Source organism: Amphiura filiformis, chromosome 17 (genome assembly GCF_039555335.1).
Source record: "Amphiura filiformis chromosome 17, Afil_fr2py, whole genome shotgun sequence".
Classification (NCBI taxonomy): domain Eukaryota; kingdom Metazoa; phylum Echinodermata; class Ophiuroidea; order Amphilepidida; family Amphiuridae; genus Amphiura; species Amphiura filiformis.
The window spans coordinates 3,186,960-3,206,296 of record NC_092644.1 but is presented as its reverse complement, the minus strand read 5'-3'; the positions used below and the strand labels follow the sequence as shown (position 1 = coordinate 3,206,296).

The following is a 19,337-nucleotide window of genomic DNA, read 5'->3' as shown; positions in this document are numbered from 1 at the left end:
CTATGACACTAATGTACTTTTACATCATGCATTGTCAGAGAAGATATTGTACCCTTCCCAGAATCCTTTGCAACATGATGCATCACCACACTATATCAAATGACACTCCTATTACTTTGTACAGGTTCCCTACGGCTAAACATGGGTCGACAGTCAAGAATTAAACATATTCAAGATCATCTGGATGTGCTCTGTTCACCGAGGTACTTTTTGTCACTATCGACCCAGGTTGCATTACCTGTAGTAGCAAATCAGTACAGAAAAGTGAAATGGGAGAAATGCATTATGGGATGTGACACAAATCAAGCAAAATGAGTCTTCTGTCACTCAAATCAACCTTAATGCTCTGTGTGCTCGCCATGCACTTCAACGGAAAAAAGTTGAAGTTTTGAAATATTTTCTCGAAATATCAAGAGCTATCTTAAGAACTACTGAACCAATACTAGGCTTGTTTGTACCCATTTTAATGCATTTTTCATGCTGATTCCAAATATGGTCATGAAAATTTATATTTCTGAAATTTTTAATTTTCAAAAAATTTTTGAAACATGTCGTCTGCAGTCGACACCCGCGAGAAGAGAGTTAAGATACACCCAAATTTCTTTTGTATTCCATTGTTTCCTGATCTTATCTTTCAAAACAGGCATTAAATTTCAACAAAATATTCAGAATATTGTAGCCTGCTAAATCGACAACAATATTAAACGGCAAAATGAAAATTGATTTTGCATGATAAACGACTCCTTTTGGTTGATGGCGCCATCCACTTATATTTAATTCACCTGTAACTTTGTCTCGTTAATTTGCATACCCAGCCTATCAATCTATTCAACCCATCAAAGCAATTCTTTTAAGTGCTAATTCAATGAACAATCTCATTTACTTAATAGCTTTCCTATTATCTGCAATAGACGGCAAAAATCACACGAGGCTCGCATATAGCATTCTCCCAGCTCCTCCTTATCCAGAATTGGCATTTATTATTTTTCATTTTGAGGTGTAATCGGTTAAACCCAAAAATGTAAAATTGGTCATCATCGGTGTTTCCGTGATCAGGTGCAGTGTATTAATCATTCAGGCAACCACGCAAAAAACATACACAGCGTGATTCATCATGGCCGCCCTGCCAGGGGTGCGCCAGACACATACCTGCCATCGACGTGTCTCGCTTGGATCTGTCGTTTGAATTTGTACAAATTTGTCTAACGAAAGCATTTGGGATTCGATGTGTCGGTAGTTTGGATGCGGTTTGAGACTCGGTGGACTGTGTCCAAGTAATAATGCATAAAGGGCAATTCCTTTAAAAGCTTTGTTTAGAGAACTGTGATATAGCCGGTGTGATTTCTGAAAAGCTTACTGCTGCATAGATTTTAAGTGGTATTTTTAATGAGTTTCATTTGGTAGAAAATAATGTTTGTTAATTAATAGATTTGTTTCAAGTAATTTATTCATGATGTAAAATGGTTTGTCTCCTGTTTTTATTACGGTTACACTATTCAAGCATTATATTTCAAGAAAGAAAAACAGTTTTAATACCAGCCCAAAGTGTTACAATTGTACCAAATACCTGTGTTTTCCATACCCCAAGCCGGAATCAATGCTGAAAATGCCAGCCGGAATTTGAGTCTTCTCTCATGACTGTTCCACTTAAAATCCACACTACCCCTGTGGAAGATTTTGGAAATATCTTCCACAGGGGGAGTATGAATTTCAAATGGAATGAACACATGAGCAGCTCTATTTGAAGCTCACCCTCCTTCAGTGGAAGATTCATGTTAAACCTTTTCAGAGGATGTATGAAATTCAAACGGAGCTGCCTAAATTGTTAATTCCATTTGAAATTCATACTCCCCCTATGGAAGATATTTCCAAAATCTTTGACAGGGGTAGTGTGGATTTTAAGTGAAATAGCTCATTCAAACCGGAATTGACATTTTCGGTAAATCCCATAAGCCTTTGCGAGTACACCTGAGAACTTGTCATTTGACGTCATGGCGATGAATACTATTACTGCGCATTATAAATCGACATGATGTCAAATGATGAGTTCTCAGGTGTACTTGCAAAGGCTTATGGGATTTACCAAAACGTCAATTGCATTTTTTTCAAATGTTTTTTTTGGGGGTGGGGGGTGGAATACATCTGGAATAGCCCATTTAAACAACACAACAAATAAACACTAATCCCGACCGGCACACAACCCAGCAAGGGACTGTGATCACTTTAGAACTTGTGCAACTTTTGGGGTGAAAAACTCAAAGTTTTGGTTTTAATTTAAGGATGTCAAAATGAAATTTATTTTGCTGGCAAAATTCCTGAATATATATATACCTTCAAAGTTAGTCTTAGCCCTGGAAACATTTGGGCCTCATAAGTATTAAATTGTTGGTCATAAAGGTATACATAATTTAGAATGGCAAACAATTGACAAATCTAAATGTAACATAAAACTTTGGTAAAAATGCAGATTTGGGCAACGTAACAAATTTTCTTGAGTAAATATTTTTATTCATTTTCAAAACCTTAAATAGATGATCACAGACGGATTCATCAAGTATTGGCAATTCTAACATACTTTTATATAAACATCTCAAAAAAAGTAACTAACCCCCCTTACATAATGACTATTATTCAAAAACGGGTGATTGTATTACAAATCTGTAAAATGTGTTGGAAGCAGACTTTATTTCTGCACATTTTGACACCTCATTTGCAGCAATTGACTAAATATTGACGTCACAGCGTACATTTAAATCAATGTACCCCAAGATTTGGAAGTTGCAGTAAATTGTATTGATTTTGCATTGAGTGCAATGGAAGGAAATCTGTGTAATGATATCTGAGTGTTTTTGTATTGTAAAAATTTGTATGTAAGTGCAACTTTCAAATCTGGACCTTACTACATTAAATTGACCGGTGTTTTATTGTTTTCTGGGCTATTGTATCAAATGAGGTGTCAAAATGCGCAGAAATAAATTCTGCTTCCAACGCATTTTACAGATTTGTAATACAGTAGCCCGTTTTTGAATAATGGCCATTATTTAAGGGGGGTTAGTTACTTTTTTTTGAGATGTTTACTTAAAGGAATTTTGTCCTTGCTGACTGGATTGTCATAGTGAATCATCATCATAAAACCTTGTTGCTAGTTGAGATACTTGTTCCACTGATGTTCCCACAGATGACAGGATATTAGACAGAAACTGGTGATGTTGCTTCATCGATAAGGCTAGACTGGTATCCCTGATGGCCAATCTGTGATACACAAAAACAATAACATGGAAACAAATTAAATGTCACATACAGGAACCAACCAAAAGACTGCTATAGTCCCTATCAATGCAACTATATTGCTAGAAAGGAGGGTTTAATATGCAGATTGTGTTTTTTACACTCTAACTCTCTCCACCCGGATGTTTTTATCTTCATGTATTTTTATTATCAAAACAAAGAAATCACAGAAAAATCACAAGATATCACATGGAAAAACAAAAAAAGCAGCATACAAAAATAGATTACAGTGGTACAACTAAAACATTATACAAGTGAAAAACAAGATCCACAATGTGTATGGGAAAAGAGAGAGTTACAATTCAAATCTCCATTTTTTAAAATGTACAGATAATTTACCTTTCCACCCGGATGTTAACTGCAGACAACAAGTTACAATGTAATTCAAATATTTCAGAATTGTACATTTCCATGACCATATTAGAAATCAGCATGAAAAATGCATTACAATGAGTACAAGCAAGCCCAGTGATTCAGTGGTTCATACGGTTTTGATTACAATATAGCTGAGGCCTTTGAGGCAGCGACAAAGATCACAAACGGAGCCTATAATAGATTGAGAACTTGTCGTTGTTGAGAGCAGTTATGTGATGAAAATTGGGATCAGCATTTTCACTCATTACTTCTCTCTCATATCCCTGCTTTCCCAAACCACGACAAATCATAAGGCTAGGATTTCTTGTGTTCAGCATTAAACCACATCAAAGTTATTATGACCTACTTCTGACTTTGTTACTAATGGGGTGGGTTGGCGGGCGATGCGGTTTGGCTTAGAGTGTTACCGGTTAATGTGCTCAGTGGAAACAGATCGGTTCAGAGTGATGCCGTGTGGATCCCGTGATCCACCTCATGAGGTAGACCATGCTGAGATGAAGGTCATGTTTTTCATAGGGGGTGTAAGAATTTCAAATGGAATATCTCATTTTGATTATCTGTGACAGGACATATATGGTGTAGAAAATATCACAACATTAGTTCTGGCACTGCACATCAGTAAACCCAGAAATGCAACACACCTGCTAGAGTAGTTTGAGCCTGTTCATAAATAGGGCAACATTAACAGGGTGGCCAACAAATTCACAGATAGGATGGTTTCTTAAAGGCTACTTTTGCCCGTTGGCACACATCTTGTGCTCTGTATGTTGTATCATGGTTTATTCCAGAAACAATTTCAAAGGGCAATAATTGTTAGGATACTTGGAGTTCTGATGTATACATATTGCTGCGTGTATGGTAAAACTGGCAGTGTCCTATCAGCACAGAGTGGATGAAGTAGTGTGCTATCAGCAGTAGATAGTGGATGAAGTAATGTGCTATCAGTAGTAGATAATTGATGATGCAGTGTGCTATCAGCAGTAGATAGTGGACGAAGTAGTGTGCTATCAGCAGTAGATAGTGGATGAAGTAGTGTGCTATCAGCAGTAGATAGTGGATAGTGCTATCAGCAGTAGATAGTGGATGAAGTAATGTGCTATCAGTAGTAGATAATTGATGATGCAGTGTGCTATCAGCAGTAGATAGTGGACGAAGTAGTGTGCTATCAGCAGTAGATAGTGGATGAAGCAATGTACTATCAGCAGTAGATAGTGGATGAAGTAGTGTGCTATCAGCAGTAGATAGTGGATGAAGTAGTGTGCTATTCAGCAGTAGATAGTGGATGAAGTAATGTGCTATCAGCAGTAGATAGTGGATGAAGTAGTGTGCTATCAGCAGTAGATAGTGGATGAAGTAATGTACTATCAGCAGACGATAGTGGATGAAGTAGTGTGCTATTCAGCAGTAGATAGTGGATGAAGTAATGTGCTATCAGCAGTAGATAGTGGACGAAGTAGTGTGCTATCAGCAGTAGATAGTGGATGAAGTAGTGTGCTATTCAGCAGTAGATAGTGGATGAAGTAATGTGCTATCAGCAGTAGATAGTGGACGAAGTAGCTTGCTATCAGCAGTAGATAGTGGATGAAGTAGTGTGCTATCAGCAGTAGATAGTGGATGAAGTAGTGTGCTATCAGCAGCAGATAGTGGATGAAGTAATGTACTATCAGTTTATGATGTAGTATGTGTCGTGTCAGGTCATGTGCTATATCAGCAGCTTATATAAGTGTACGGGCCTTACACTTATTATAAGCCTGTACAGGGTGTAGGCTTAATATTTCAAATGGAGTATTTGGGTTTTTTCTTCACACCCTGTACAGGCTTATATAAGTGTACGGTCCTTACACTTATATAAGCATGTACAGGGCGTAGGCTTAATATTTCAAATGGAGTATTTGGGTTTTTTCTTCACACCCTGTACAGGCTTATATAAGTGTACGGTCCTTACACTTATATAAGCCTGTACAGGGCGTAGGCTTAGTATGATATGATTAATTAGACATGATAGATTCATGATTCACATTCCAGAACACAAAGGTTCACCTACATTATGCCCTTCACATGACTGACCTACTTATGGAAACACTGAGACTTCTATGCAAGAGCAAAAAAAAAAAAAAAAAAAAAGGATTATAAGTGCTAGCGCCCTAAAAGCAACACATTTTGATGTATAGTACAATTTTTTCAAAATTGTTTATACTTTTCAAATTTTTTCCGCCTTTTTTTCTTTACTAATTCTTTTTGGCGGCCCTTCTTCTTCCGCCGCCCTTCATTTTGCCGCCTTCTTCTTCCGCCGCCCTTAATTTTGGCCGCCCCTGTTTTACTCCCCGGGGCTCGTGCCCCAAAGCCGAATACGTGCATGCTATGAGCACATAGCCTTGAATCTGAATGATTATGGTTTTAAATGTTTTGAATAGGCTTCAAGGGGATGCTCTTTGCAATAAAAAAACCAAAGGTATGTTCTTGCACCTGCTTAGGACCTATTAATTTGAACATTTATCTAAAAGCTCCTATATACATTATGATTAGGCCAAAAAAAAAAGGTTCGTCTCAAAGCTTGCGCGCGCGTTTGTAAAATCCCACAATTTGACAAAAAACAAATGCGGAAATTTTTTTTATTTTTCCAGAAAAAATTGGCGAAAATCAGACTTTTTCTCAAAATACCATGAAAAAAGTTGGGAATAAAAAAAAAAAAAAAAAAAATCGCATTTCGCATTTGTTTTTAAATTTCTCGTGAGCTTTGAGACAAACCTTTTTTTTGGGGGCCTTAACAACAAACCCCTATTCTGCATTAGATTTTGAACATCAGAGGAGTTTTGAGAAGAACTTTCAAATTTATGTGGCCTTACATTACTATATACTACCTGCCTTACATAGAGATGCCACTTAGCAGTAGTACCACTCAAGAAGCTGACACTTGAGCAGGGTTCGATTTAACTTGTGTCGTGGAGCAAAATGCTCCCCATTTTGGAGAACCTGCTACACAAGTTTCAGCTTGTATAGCAATTTTTTACAATGTAAACATATGCTAATATTATAAGAACATCACCTAAATAAGGTTTTCTCTAAAAATTGCTATGCAAATTTTTCGAAGTAAATCGAACCCGGCACTTGAGTGATGTATATATTATGTGCATATTTGGATAAAAAGGCACAAAACAGGGTAAAAGTTAGTGGGAAATTTTGGACTTACAAAAAAGTGAATGCAGACAAAAGAAGGAAAAGTGGCATCTCCAAGTAGAATTAAATATAAAAAAGGGAATGCCGGCAAAAGAAAGAATAGTGGCATATCAGTAGTCTGATATGACAAATGAGATTATATATTAGTTCAGTGCAATAGTCTGTATATAACATGGAAAAACAGTGGCATGATCGACGGGAACTATATAAATAAACATAATTTTTCATCAGGTTCGCCGTCGCAAATAATAAAGGAAACAAGTAGAAAAAGTGATCCCGCCTGGGATCCATGTAATATTTCCTTACAGGGAGGATGGCAATTTATTTCTCGCATTTACGGCTCTACCTACTATGGGCTATTTGCAAGGAGGAGATAAGTTTAAATGACCGCTTATGGGTTCAAGTTTCTACCAGCCTAATCATGAAGCTCCGTGGCCCAGTGGTTAAGGCACAGGTCTCGTAAACCTGAGGTCCTGGGTTCGATTCCCAGGCGGGATCACTTTTTCTACTTGTCTCCTTTATTATTTGCAACGGCGAACCTGGTGAAAAATTATGTTTATTTTGGTCTGTATATAGTTGGTTTTTGAGGAATTTTTTTACTACAAATGCTGCAAATCTCCGCTGTGATTTACCGCTCATTCTCCACATTTTGTGGTGCGACACATATTTACTGTAGCTACAAATATGCTTTGGCAAAATTGCCACTGCAATATTGTCGCAACAACAAAATGCTGTACACAAAAATGTCAAACCTTATATTGGCAGTAATACTAATAATTTAAGCACCTTGGCTATTAGCTATTCAAGTTGAAATCCATACACCCCCTACAGAAGACATGACCTTAATCTCAAAAAGGAGGTATAGGTTTCAAATGGTGTCACCCATCAGGTAACCACTTTTGAAAATCACACTCCATGTGTACGTGTAGAAGCCATGACTTCCATATAGGGTGTATGGATTTCAACTGGAATAGCCTAATTGTCACGTCTCAACACATGTTCATATCGAGACTTTTAAGTACCAGAAGGTCCTATCTGCAATAGCTGCCTCATAGACATTTGGATAATTTCTGGATTCAATATTGTACATATTTTAAAGCATGACACCTGGCAGATATTACAGATAGGGATTTCTTCCCCCCAACCCCCGATATGATATCAAAACGATAAATAAAACAAATCTTGTCTGGATACGCAATCTCATAATATGACAAATGTAACCGTCCTTGCACCAAGATTGATTAAGTTTGAATTGGTAAACCAGATTTGTCTTGCTTTCCCGATTACATGCTTACGGTGCGTGCCAATGGCTAGGAAGTAACACGAATGGACCAGTGAGTACATGTGGTTTAAAGATGCGACATCATTTTATTATCATTAAACTTATATGAGATTACTTGAAACATAATGTTATTTGTTTTAACTAAAGCTATGATGATGTGTTTGTGTGAATGATTATTATGGTATACACTGTCAAGAAATTTCAGCTGTTTTACATTTGCACGTTTCAAGATTTAATTTAACAACTTTTTGAATCTTGGCTATTTTAGAAGAATTTCTTTTTGAATACGCTTCCAAAAATAAGTATCACTTTGAAAAAACTACATATTTACCAACAAATGTCAATAAAATTTGTAGTGTTTAAAATTAAAAAGCCAAATCTGTAATATAAATGGCAACTTGTGGCAACTTGTTGGAATGCAGCCAAGTTGCCATTACGGTTTTTTTTAATTCTGTAAAAAACCAACAACAACAACAAAAAAAACATTTTGTTAAAATTTGAAAACAGAAAAATCCTGCAAATACAGACAATTTGTGTAAAACACCCAGAAACACTGGGTTAACTGGGAGGGGGCTGGTTCAAGCGAGTAGTCAAAGAAGCTATTAACGTAAGGAGGACCAACAAAGGACAGAGGACGCCACTACCTTACAAGATTGTACAAGCAGCTCATCTTGTCACACAATTCTAGCCCTTAAACAGGTTAGGTCACATGACCCCTTCAACATCCCAGTAACATGAGTTGGAGGTCGATGGACTTCGGCTGCAGGCAACTATCCCTAAAATAGTAAGTTGTGTGAACTTAATTAAACTTTTCTTTCATTCATCCAGAAACACTCTGTAAGAAAACCCTTAAAATTATGCTTGCAATTTTACTGCCAACGGTCCTCATTTTTGAAGAGATTTATTTTTAACAGTGTATATTGGTGGTCAGATGTGTATCTAATGTTGTTAGACAGACACAAGACTGCGTGACTGGGAGCATGGTTGCCTTGCATTAGTCCTGTATATTTATGTGACATACATCATAAGCCTGTGTCACATAGCAATTTCAAGACACATACTTGTACAATGTACTAGGGGTGTTTTTTTTCTAAGTTATTTTATTTTATTTTAAAATATACGTTTACATAGTTAACCGACCAGATTGTGGTCCATTTAAATAGCCAAATAACCTTTAATTTACATCCCTACAATATACATGGATCTTTGATTGGACCACTTCATAATCTGAAATTGCACATGATGGGACTTGAGTAAACACTATGCTAGTTTTGAGTAAACACTATACAAGTGGTATGTGCGGTCCAGGTGGTATGCGCCGTGCATTCTCTAAATTCAGTAAATTTCCATCGTCAACCGTGTAATTGAATGGGATAATTTTGAAATTTTAAAACGCTTGAAATATCACAAACAAATAGGCCTAATGTTAATAAATAATATAAATACAAGCTAAAACCGTTGGGGTTCGATAATGAAAAACTCAAACCCCTCTCGTAGTTGGCCTAATTAGTAACCCTCGCCAATAAAGGCCTCTATAGAATTTTTTCGAGTGACAACACCCATCCACATTGACATGTACAACTCAGGGACGGATTTAAGCAGTGGCCCGGTGGCCCGGGGCCAGTTGATTTTGCCTCGGGCCAGTAAACTTCCAACAATACTGGCCCGGTGGGCCACTAGATATTTGATCCTGTTATAACTCATATATGAGGCAAGATATAGGCCTAATCAGCGATGGACACAATTGGACACAGTTTCTGCCCCACTTGTCACCTGTGTGTAATTTATATTTTTATTTAATGATTTTTTGTCCATTTATTCTTATCCTTGCGTTGCAAGCAAGTTGGAAATATACGGCCGCTTTTTACGGCGATGTAGGCCTACATACTATTTCCAAGCTCTTTCATGCTCTATCTGATGATGATAGCGATATCGCAAATACCGCATACTTGAACCTTTTCTTAAATTGTGCATGAACTTTTGGCACTATAGATTTATTAATTAAGGAAGGACTACTGACTGAACTTGTGTTAATGACTAGTCTCTCTATATTGAGTATGCTGAGTACAAAATAATTAAAAATGTTCAGGTTTGCTTGAATTAAAGTGGCACCATAGATCCTGGAAAAAGATCTTTAGGGTCCATGGTGGCACAGAATAAAATAATGTTTCACACAAGTAACATGTGTCAAGTTTGGTAACTGGTAGTCTCTAACTTTAAAAGTCGCATTGGAACGTGCAGGTCCGTAACCAGGATTTTTAAAAAGTGGACATTTGTTCAAAATTTTGACCTTTTTTTGACCGACAAGGACTGAAAACCTGTATTTTTTCGCTGCACTACGCTCGTGAATGGGACTTTTGGCTCAAAATAGGGGACTTTTTTTGGCATTTGACGAGGGGTGTTCACCACCTGCCCCTGGTTATGGGCATGCGAACATGCTTCTTTATTTGCACTTTTGCAGTAGAACATATTGAAAAAGTTGGGCCAGTAATTTATTGCAGGGCCAGTAGATTTGTTGTTTCACTGGCCGGAGGGCCAGTAGAAAACTGAAACCTAAGTCTGTCCCTGGTACAACTAAATTCCATCAAATATGCAAATTTCCTTCCAAGCCTTTCTAAAACACATAATTCCGTTTTGTGCAAACAAATCTATAGCTTATTACAATAACAGGCTAAATATATTAAAGCCTAATTCAACACCAAAAAATCCATCTGTGTTGTTGCCATGTAAATCTTTGCATGTGGTTAGCACCAGATTTGAACGCGTAACTTTCCACATGGATCCGCTGCGGTGATTTTGTTAGGATATGGCGTCTGTTGCGGAACAGCAACGCCATCTGACTGTGCAATTAACGCCAGACTACGCGGTACTGGTGAAGAAGTAAATATAATAACTTGGCATTATTGAGATACCTTTGCATTCACTGACCTGATTAATCAATATTTACTCTTGTCGTTCTCCTGAAGAAAGTAAAGCCGAATATTAAATTTGAAGTACAAGCCTAAGGGGCTGTCATTGTCTTTGGGATGGGTGGTCATAAATATTTTTGGGGGGAGGGGGTCATAAAATTGTATGCCAAAAATTATTTAGGGCTTGTGACTATTAAAATAGTTGCATAATCTTTACTTTATAATCAAAATTTGTGCGTGCTCCGCGTACCTTCTTTCCTTCAAGTGCAGAGCCCTGAGAGCCGCACACATTTTTCTATCTTGTCAGACAATTTTCAGCCCGAAATACATGTAGGAGGGGGTCATACAAAATTTTAGCCTGCAATAGGGGGTTCATAAAATTGACTCTGGTTACCAACCTATTCATGACCCCTCTTCCGAAGAAAATGACCGCCCTAAGTGCTGCCTTACACTTTGAGATGTGTATAACTCTTGATGTGGATATTTTAATTTTTTAACAATTTATTTTGATAATGTTCAATATTTTTATCTGTGTGAATCAGTGTGCTTATTTGAAAAACAATCTGGCAACACCAATGTTGTCTAACTGAAATGGTATTGACAGTTATGAAATCTTAAAGAAATACAGCCAATTTATAAGATAAATATGTTCAGAATAATATTAAAACAAACAGATAAACAAAAAAGAGGTTGGAATTAATAGGTTAGAACAACCTTGATAATGTTCAATATTTTTTATCTGTGTGAATCAGTGTGCTTATTTGAAAAACAATCAAAAACAATGTGTTGGCGCTATATAAATCCAAAAATTAATTTAATTTTAACCTTGGTAAAGAAATTATGAATATATATTTTACTATTTGCCATCAGAAGTCCAATAAAAACATACAATTTGAATTTTGTTCAGTAATTTGTGGGAAAAATCAGAATATTTTCAAAATATGTTTGTGAAAAATCATCCGACTTTTTCCCAATTTTTAAGATTTTGGTAATATTTTATGGTAATTTTAGCTTTCAAAAGGAAATAAAATACCCACCGATCAACCCTACTTGAAAAGTCCGTCCAGCTGTAAAACAGGGTTCTGTTTTTTTTGTTGCCAAATAAAAACATATCTAAATCTATGTTTTTTGTCACCGAATAAAAACATATTTTAATCTATGTTTTATAGTATACCCAAAATGTCCACAAACGATAATAAAATAGTGTGCTGTAATCTATATTGTATTTTATACAAAAGCAATACCATTAAATACGACATAATAGGCCTACATTATTAGCAAGTTTATGAATTGATGCCAATTTTGGTGGCATATAACCAAATAGCCCTATATATATCATGCCTCAGGCAAACAAATTAATCAACATCAAAATCATATATCTCAACTTCAAAAGAGTTATTTTCAAGTCTAAGCTGAGCTAAGGGTACTTTTGTATTTTTTTCCTGTGCCAGTTTTCGGATAGCAACGTTTGCACAGTATTTTTGTGGGACCTGAGAGCACACCAGACACACCAAATTGCATTCTGAATACAAGGAAGGAACTTCTGATCCCAAAAAATTAAGTTTTTTTTAAAATTTGCGATATAACAAAAATTTTATGGCAAATTATTAAAAATTGATATTTTTAATTTAAAAAAAAAATTTAACAAGTAAATTTTATAAATCTAATATTACTTCAAGTGTATGTAGCTGGGATGAAAAGCCATCCATCATATGAAAATTTTGAAGATAAACCTTTTTTCCCCCAAAGACCTAAATTGTGACACGACCTGGTCCATGGGGGCCAAAGGAGGCATTTTTGAAAATTGAGTTATTGTAATTATTACATTATACATACAATAGGCTATCATTTACTGAAAACACCAAAGGCCTAGCATATTTGGTTCTATTTATGAAGTTTTTTGATGTCTATTTTCTTATGTATTTTATTGTTTTTTAAATTGGCCGCCTTTGGCCCCCATGGACCAGATTGTGTCACAATTAAGGTCTTTTAGGAAAAAAATGTGTATCATCAATACGAAAGGTCAACATTTTCTGATGGATGGCTTTTCATCATAGCTACATACACTTTAAGTAACATATCATTATAATAAGATTGATAAAGTTTATTTTGAGGACTGTTAAATGTCAAAATATCAATTTTTAATAATTTGCCATAAAATTTGTATTATTTTGCAAATTATTTGATATCAGAAGGGCATTCCTCTTATTCAGAATGCAAGTTGGGTGTATCTGATGTGCTCTCAGGCTGCCCCAAAAAATACTATGCAAAGGACCGACCCCTTCTATACATCAATAGCCCCCCCTTTAGGATATAACTACATTAATGTTCATGACATTTCATTGTGGCAGCTGGTTTATGAAACAAGTTTGCCTTATACTGCTCTCATTGTAATGCTTTTAGTAAAAACATTATTAACATAAGCATTGGGCTCTTCCATTTAAAATCCACACTCCCCCTGTGGAAGATTTTGGAAATATCTTCCACAGGGGGAGTATGAATTTCAAATGGAATTAACACATTAGCAGCTCCATTTGAAACTCACCCTCCCTCTGTTGAAGATTCAGGTTGAATCTTTCTCAGTGGGTATATGAAATTTAAATGTTGTTGCCTAATGTGCTCATTCCGTTTGAAATTCATACTCCCACTGTGCAAGATATTTTATCATAAATAGCGAACCGCTTGTCTTGGGTCACTGAAATTCTAGTGTAGTACTTGAATTCCTTGCCCATATAATATACATAACTTTTGTTACCAGTGTGTTATTAGTTTTTGAGAAAAATGCAAAAATAGACACAAATTTATCGAGGGGTGTAGTACCCTCTTAAATTTATCAAATAAAATAACCAGAATCCCATGCAACCATTCTACGTCGTCAGCCCAGCAAAGTGTTGCAAATAAATTGACAAATGAGGGATCACTTACAAGAATTAGCACAATTCTAAACATGGGTCCTGACAAAGAGTTGTAAACCGATTGCGCCATACCTCGGGGGGAAATAATCGTAATGAAAAGTCAACTTCCTCGAACCAAACCAAATGATTATGGCCGGCCGTGTGGGAGGCTGCCTGCATTGGCTCACTCTCTGATCGATTTGAACTTGTAACAATGTTACAATGCCATAATTTGCAGTGGCTCTTGGCTAAATGCAGTAATGAGCATATCAAGCAAAGCGCGGTTCATTTTTATGACACCGAGCCTTGTTTACTATGCGCTAACACTTAAGCTTTCTACTCAAACGGTGAGCTGCAATTATTGCCATCATTTTAGTTGCCTACAGATGTAATATCATAATTTGCCACATAAAAACATAATTGGATTTATTTTCTAGCATAACATTTTAATAGCATGCCAATATCATTCATTCCTGATATCACATGAATAATTGAAGACCTGGCGCTAAAAAGACTGTAAGTCCACTTGGCCCCTCAACATGTATACACGAAAGTTGCTTTAGTTTCGTATAGTTTGGTAATGTTTTATACATGTTCAGGGGCCAAAACAACTTATCTTTCACAACTTTTTATGATGTTTTCACGCTGGAACATGTATTAAACATCATAAAACCCTAAGAAACTATAAGTAACTTTAGTGTATACATGTTGAGGGGCCAAGTGGACTTACGGTCTTCTTGCGCTCAGGTCTTCAATTGTAGGCAATGATTAGTTTGTCAATCATTAATGCTCTGAGTGCTAGCCATATAGGCTGCAATATAAAAAGTCAAGTTTTGAGGTATCTTCCCAAAATACCCAGAGCTATCTTAAGAACCACTGAACCAATACTAGGCTTGTTTGTACTCATTTTGATGCATTTTTCATGCAGATTCCAAATATGGTCATGGCAATTTAAAATTGTGGAATTTTTTAATCAAAAAAAAACATTTGAAATTTGTCATCTGCAGTCGACACCCATGTGGAGAGAGTTAAACATATCAAAAAATGATAACTAATTCTTGATAGTATTCTTACTAATGACACACGTGAGTATACTTGCAATATAGATTTTTATGAATCTTTTAAAATATCTTTCTTTTGACTGTCACAAACTTGCTTAATTTTAATTTAAACTTCAAGACATCCCAAGTTTTTACTCCAATCATAAGTCTAGAGATGTGCCTAAAAATTGATTAAAACAATGGGCTTAACATCAGTGACCTAAATATTGCAGAATTATACCAAAGATATTTTGTCAGAGCGCTAAAAACCCGATAATTGCAGTGAGAATGAAAATAATCAATCTTGTGCCTAAAAATGTCCTACCTGGCTGTCGTGGCTGAGGCGTTTCTTTCTGGTGTTAGAGTATGCAAACTGTGGTGGTCTCACAAGTTTTTCAGGGCAAACATATATAAAATTGCATAAAATGTAGCAATTTTGCACAAATGGTGGAAATTTCAGTGACTTTTGCTCTGATGAAGTGGAGGGGGTGCTGGGGGAAAGCTTTTTGTTGGTGGATTCCCCCAATGTCCCCCTTGTGACACTGCCACCGTATGTAAATATCATTCTTATTATTTGGTATCACATAATATGAAGCGCTAAATGTGCTATACAATCGCTACACAATATCAAGTTTTCAGAGCATGACATTTCTCTTGAACAGGCACAGATCCAGGATGGGTACCGGGGGTACTCAGTACAAATGACCATACGGGACGTGCGCAAACATGGGTAGCATTTTCAGCCTTCTGGTATATCAATGACCCCTTTTTCAAAGCCTATTTTGGTATATGAATGGGTCCTTTTTCAAAATTTTCTCAATTTTTTCGGAAAACAGCCCAATTTTTCCTTAATCTAGCTAAAATTTTCAAAATTTTCCCAAAATTTTGGGAAAATTTGTACAAACTAAAACAATTTTGGGTAAATTCGGCCGAAAATTTTGACTTTTGGTATATCAATGGGTACAAATTTCTTGAAAAATTGGTATATTTATGGGTCTACTTCCAAAATCTCATCGACGTCCCTACCAAAACCAAACTTGAGTACCTCCGGATGGGTAGAAGGGGTCATCAGCTCCCAAATATGCAACACCCCCTGTAAAACTATGCAAATGTGTGCCTGTCAGTCCTGGTACCCATTTTTCAAATCCTGACTTTTCCCCTGTTGATGGCCGTAATTTGCACTTTAAAGCTTGTGCATATTGCATATTATATATGGCTGTTATTATTATTATTATCATTATTATTAGTAGTAGTAGTACTCTAATATTGTATATGATGCAAAATTCTAGGTACAACACTCACCAATACTAAAACCTTTCTAAGATTTAAAAGTTTCAAAATGTATCACTGATGTTTTGAAATCACATTATTTATTAATTATCTGATGTTTTGAAGTGGATGTTATCAGTGCTGCTATCATGGCTGTGGGGCAAAAACTATAAGCTGCATAAAATCCAGGATTTGATGAATGCCAACACTACCGGTTATTTTACCAAACAAAAATCATCAAAGTTTTTTCTCTCATCCGCCTGGAACTACCACTGATAAGTACTAACATGCAAAGTCTTTTACAAGTCTGTATACATCACTGTATGATGAATCTCATAATGATAGTACCCCACTGGGAATTCATCCTATCAGCTATACTCAGTACTCATTTGATACACTGATATAATGGGAAAACCCAACAACAAGTCATGAGGAAATGTACTATTCCAGTCACAATCCATACACCCCCTGTAGAAGACACAACCTTAATCTCCCACACAAGGAGTGTGAATTTCAAATGGGGCTACCTGAATGGGCGACCCCATTTGAAATCTACATCCCCTGTGTAGGCGATTAAGGTCATGTCTTCCACAGGGGGTGTACGGATTTCAACTGTAACAGCGCAATGAATGCTACGACACAGAAGGGGATGGATGACTGCATGGCTGACATAGCCAAGAGGTAAGCACTCCCCTCCCCCGCATGCCCACAGAATCCACAATGAAGCTAGGAGATGCAGCATGCATGCCAATAACCCTATTGAGATGCACGGTGGCGCTTCAAGGGTGTGAACGCAGGACGGGAGGTGTCCCCCAGTGATTTGCCAATCACACCACCTAGCTTTGTCAAGTCGGTGCGCTGCAAACGCAGTGCGACACATGAGCTAGCTATGAAAATAGCCCGTGCGTGCATGTGTGCTTTATATTCCTTCAAGCTCTTAACACACTGGCTTCAAATCGAGTCTAAATCACTATCTTTCAAACAAAGCTATTAAGCTTTTGTTTTTGCAAAGTCAAGTCTTATTTTTATTTCACTGCTGCCATTTAACCCTTGTGTACCTTTATGCCATAATGAGATGAATGATAACGTCTCTGGCTGTCTGACAGTAGTTGGGTCAAAAATAACTTAAGTAGTCAGATTTTGAGTATGATGTGCAGTTTTTAAACCACAATTTGTACCCAAAACATTTAAAGCTGATGTTGAATTACAAAACTAAATTTGACAATTGGATCAGGAAAAAAAAGGAACTCACATAATGAACGGAGAAGAAGGCGCTTACTTTAAAATAAGATGAATATTCTTTCTTGGCTAGAATCCAATTGGGAAAATGGATCAAGAGAATATTCCAAGCATGAAAAGTGATACTGTCTAATATCAACAGAAATAAAGAAATCTAATAAACATTTGAACTATCTCACTTAAAATGGCATTTCGTGATCCACAGCCAATCTCCCCACTTTTTTCAAAAAAGTTGAGATTTTTATACCACTGGAAACCTTTGGCTACATAATGTTTATGTACCAAAAATTTCTTGCAGATTAATTCGTTTAGCAAAAATATCGTCAAATTTGAATTTTGTTCTGGTATACCAGAACGAAATTACACACAGTGGCCTATGGAGCAGTGTAATACACACAATTATGCATAACTCGCAAATGCAAAATCAGAAACAACTGAAATTTTGGGAATAAGCTTTTTTCGTGAATATATACTGAAAAATGTAATAAAAAGAGGATGCTAGGATCACGAAATACTCCTTTAATACATACGCTTACATGTTAATGCACCTTTAACTTGTATGTGTGGTGGTGGTGGGTGGTGTATTTGTGTGTGTGTGTGGGGGGGGTGTGCATGCAACTCTTTGTACACAGCTCTTGGAATAAGTAATAATGCATTTATTAAAACAAACCTGCAAACTGAAAAAAAACCCCTGCAACATGAATTTGCAATAGCACACTGCCTTAACCACAGCCACCATGGGAGAAGCTTTTTGCTCGGCATGGCTTATCATGCTTACCCACCCCAGCTCAGCCAGCCAACCTGGTCAGCATACAGAATGGGCTGCAGTGAGCAGCCAACGAAGCTAACCACCCAGAGGGTAACAGAGTACAATGGGTGAGCTGAGAACTGAGCAGTCATAGCACCATACACTGCCATATGGGGTAGTGACTGCTCTTTCAGTTTGGCACCTCTGTATATTATATCCCTGCCAGCCTGCCTGCCTGCTTGGCTGCCTGGCTGGCTGGCATCAATGTACAGGATGGCCAGGCATCACTTGCTGCTCCTGCTGCCTGGTTTGCCCCATGGTAAAGGCTAAAGTTTAGGCACAAACCTCATGTGCTGCCTCATGCCATTCCATTTTGATCAACACTTTTATGTATATTTTTAGTACATTTCCTTTTCAGCAAATGGTCATCAGCTTTTGATACCATATATTCACTGTATTTACTGCCCTTCCCTAATTAGCCACTACAAGGTATCTCTCTACATACATAAACTCTCTCCATGTGGGCGTCGACTGCAGATGATAAATGCATCAAAATGAGTACAAACAAGCCTAGCATTGGTTCAGTGGTTCTAAAGATAGCTCTTGATATTTTGAGAAATATCTTAAAACTTGGACTTTTTATGTTGAAGCCTATGGCTAGCACACAGAGCATATACAAAAAATATACAAGGCAGCCTTTAAATATATTGTGATTTGCATTTGAACTTGTCACATCTGTGTTGACTGTTCCTCTAATACACCCTTTCCATCCATCACATTAAACCCTCAGGAGGATTACTCACATACATGCTTTCTACCAGTTTCCGCACCAGTTTCTTGATAGCCAATTATATATTTATTGACACGTACATCGTCCCTGGTATATACCGATTTTGGCGGTGTTTTGTAACAAAGATTTAGGAATTAGTAATGACTTGCTATCTAATTTGATAATTTGTTGTTAATGAACATGTAAATTAATTAGGCATCGTGCTTTATTAAACATTTAACGGGGAAAATACTGGTGCACACTACATCATCAGACGGCTGATGCATGGTGTACCCCAATTGGGCTGGATCCCATTTAAAATCCACACCACCCCTGTGGAAGATTTA

The 19,337-nt window shown here is 36.8% G+C and overlaps 1 protein-coding gene across 1 annotated transcript in view; it reads right to left on the bottom strand.

Annotated features, from left to right (window-relative positions):
* Positions 1 to 3,110: 3,110 nt before the first annotated feature.
* LOC140138320 (putative RNA polymerase II subunit B1 CTD phosphatase RPAP2) overlaps positions 3,111 to 19,337 on the bottom strand; it is a 179,154-nt gene continuing 162,927 nt past the window's right edge. The window contains exon 9 of the mRNA XM_072160229.1: positions 3,111 to 3,252. Coding sequence (XP_072016330.1) covers positions 3,111 to 3,252 — 142 coding nt within the window. The remainder of the gene's footprint in view (positions 3,253 to 19,337) is intronic.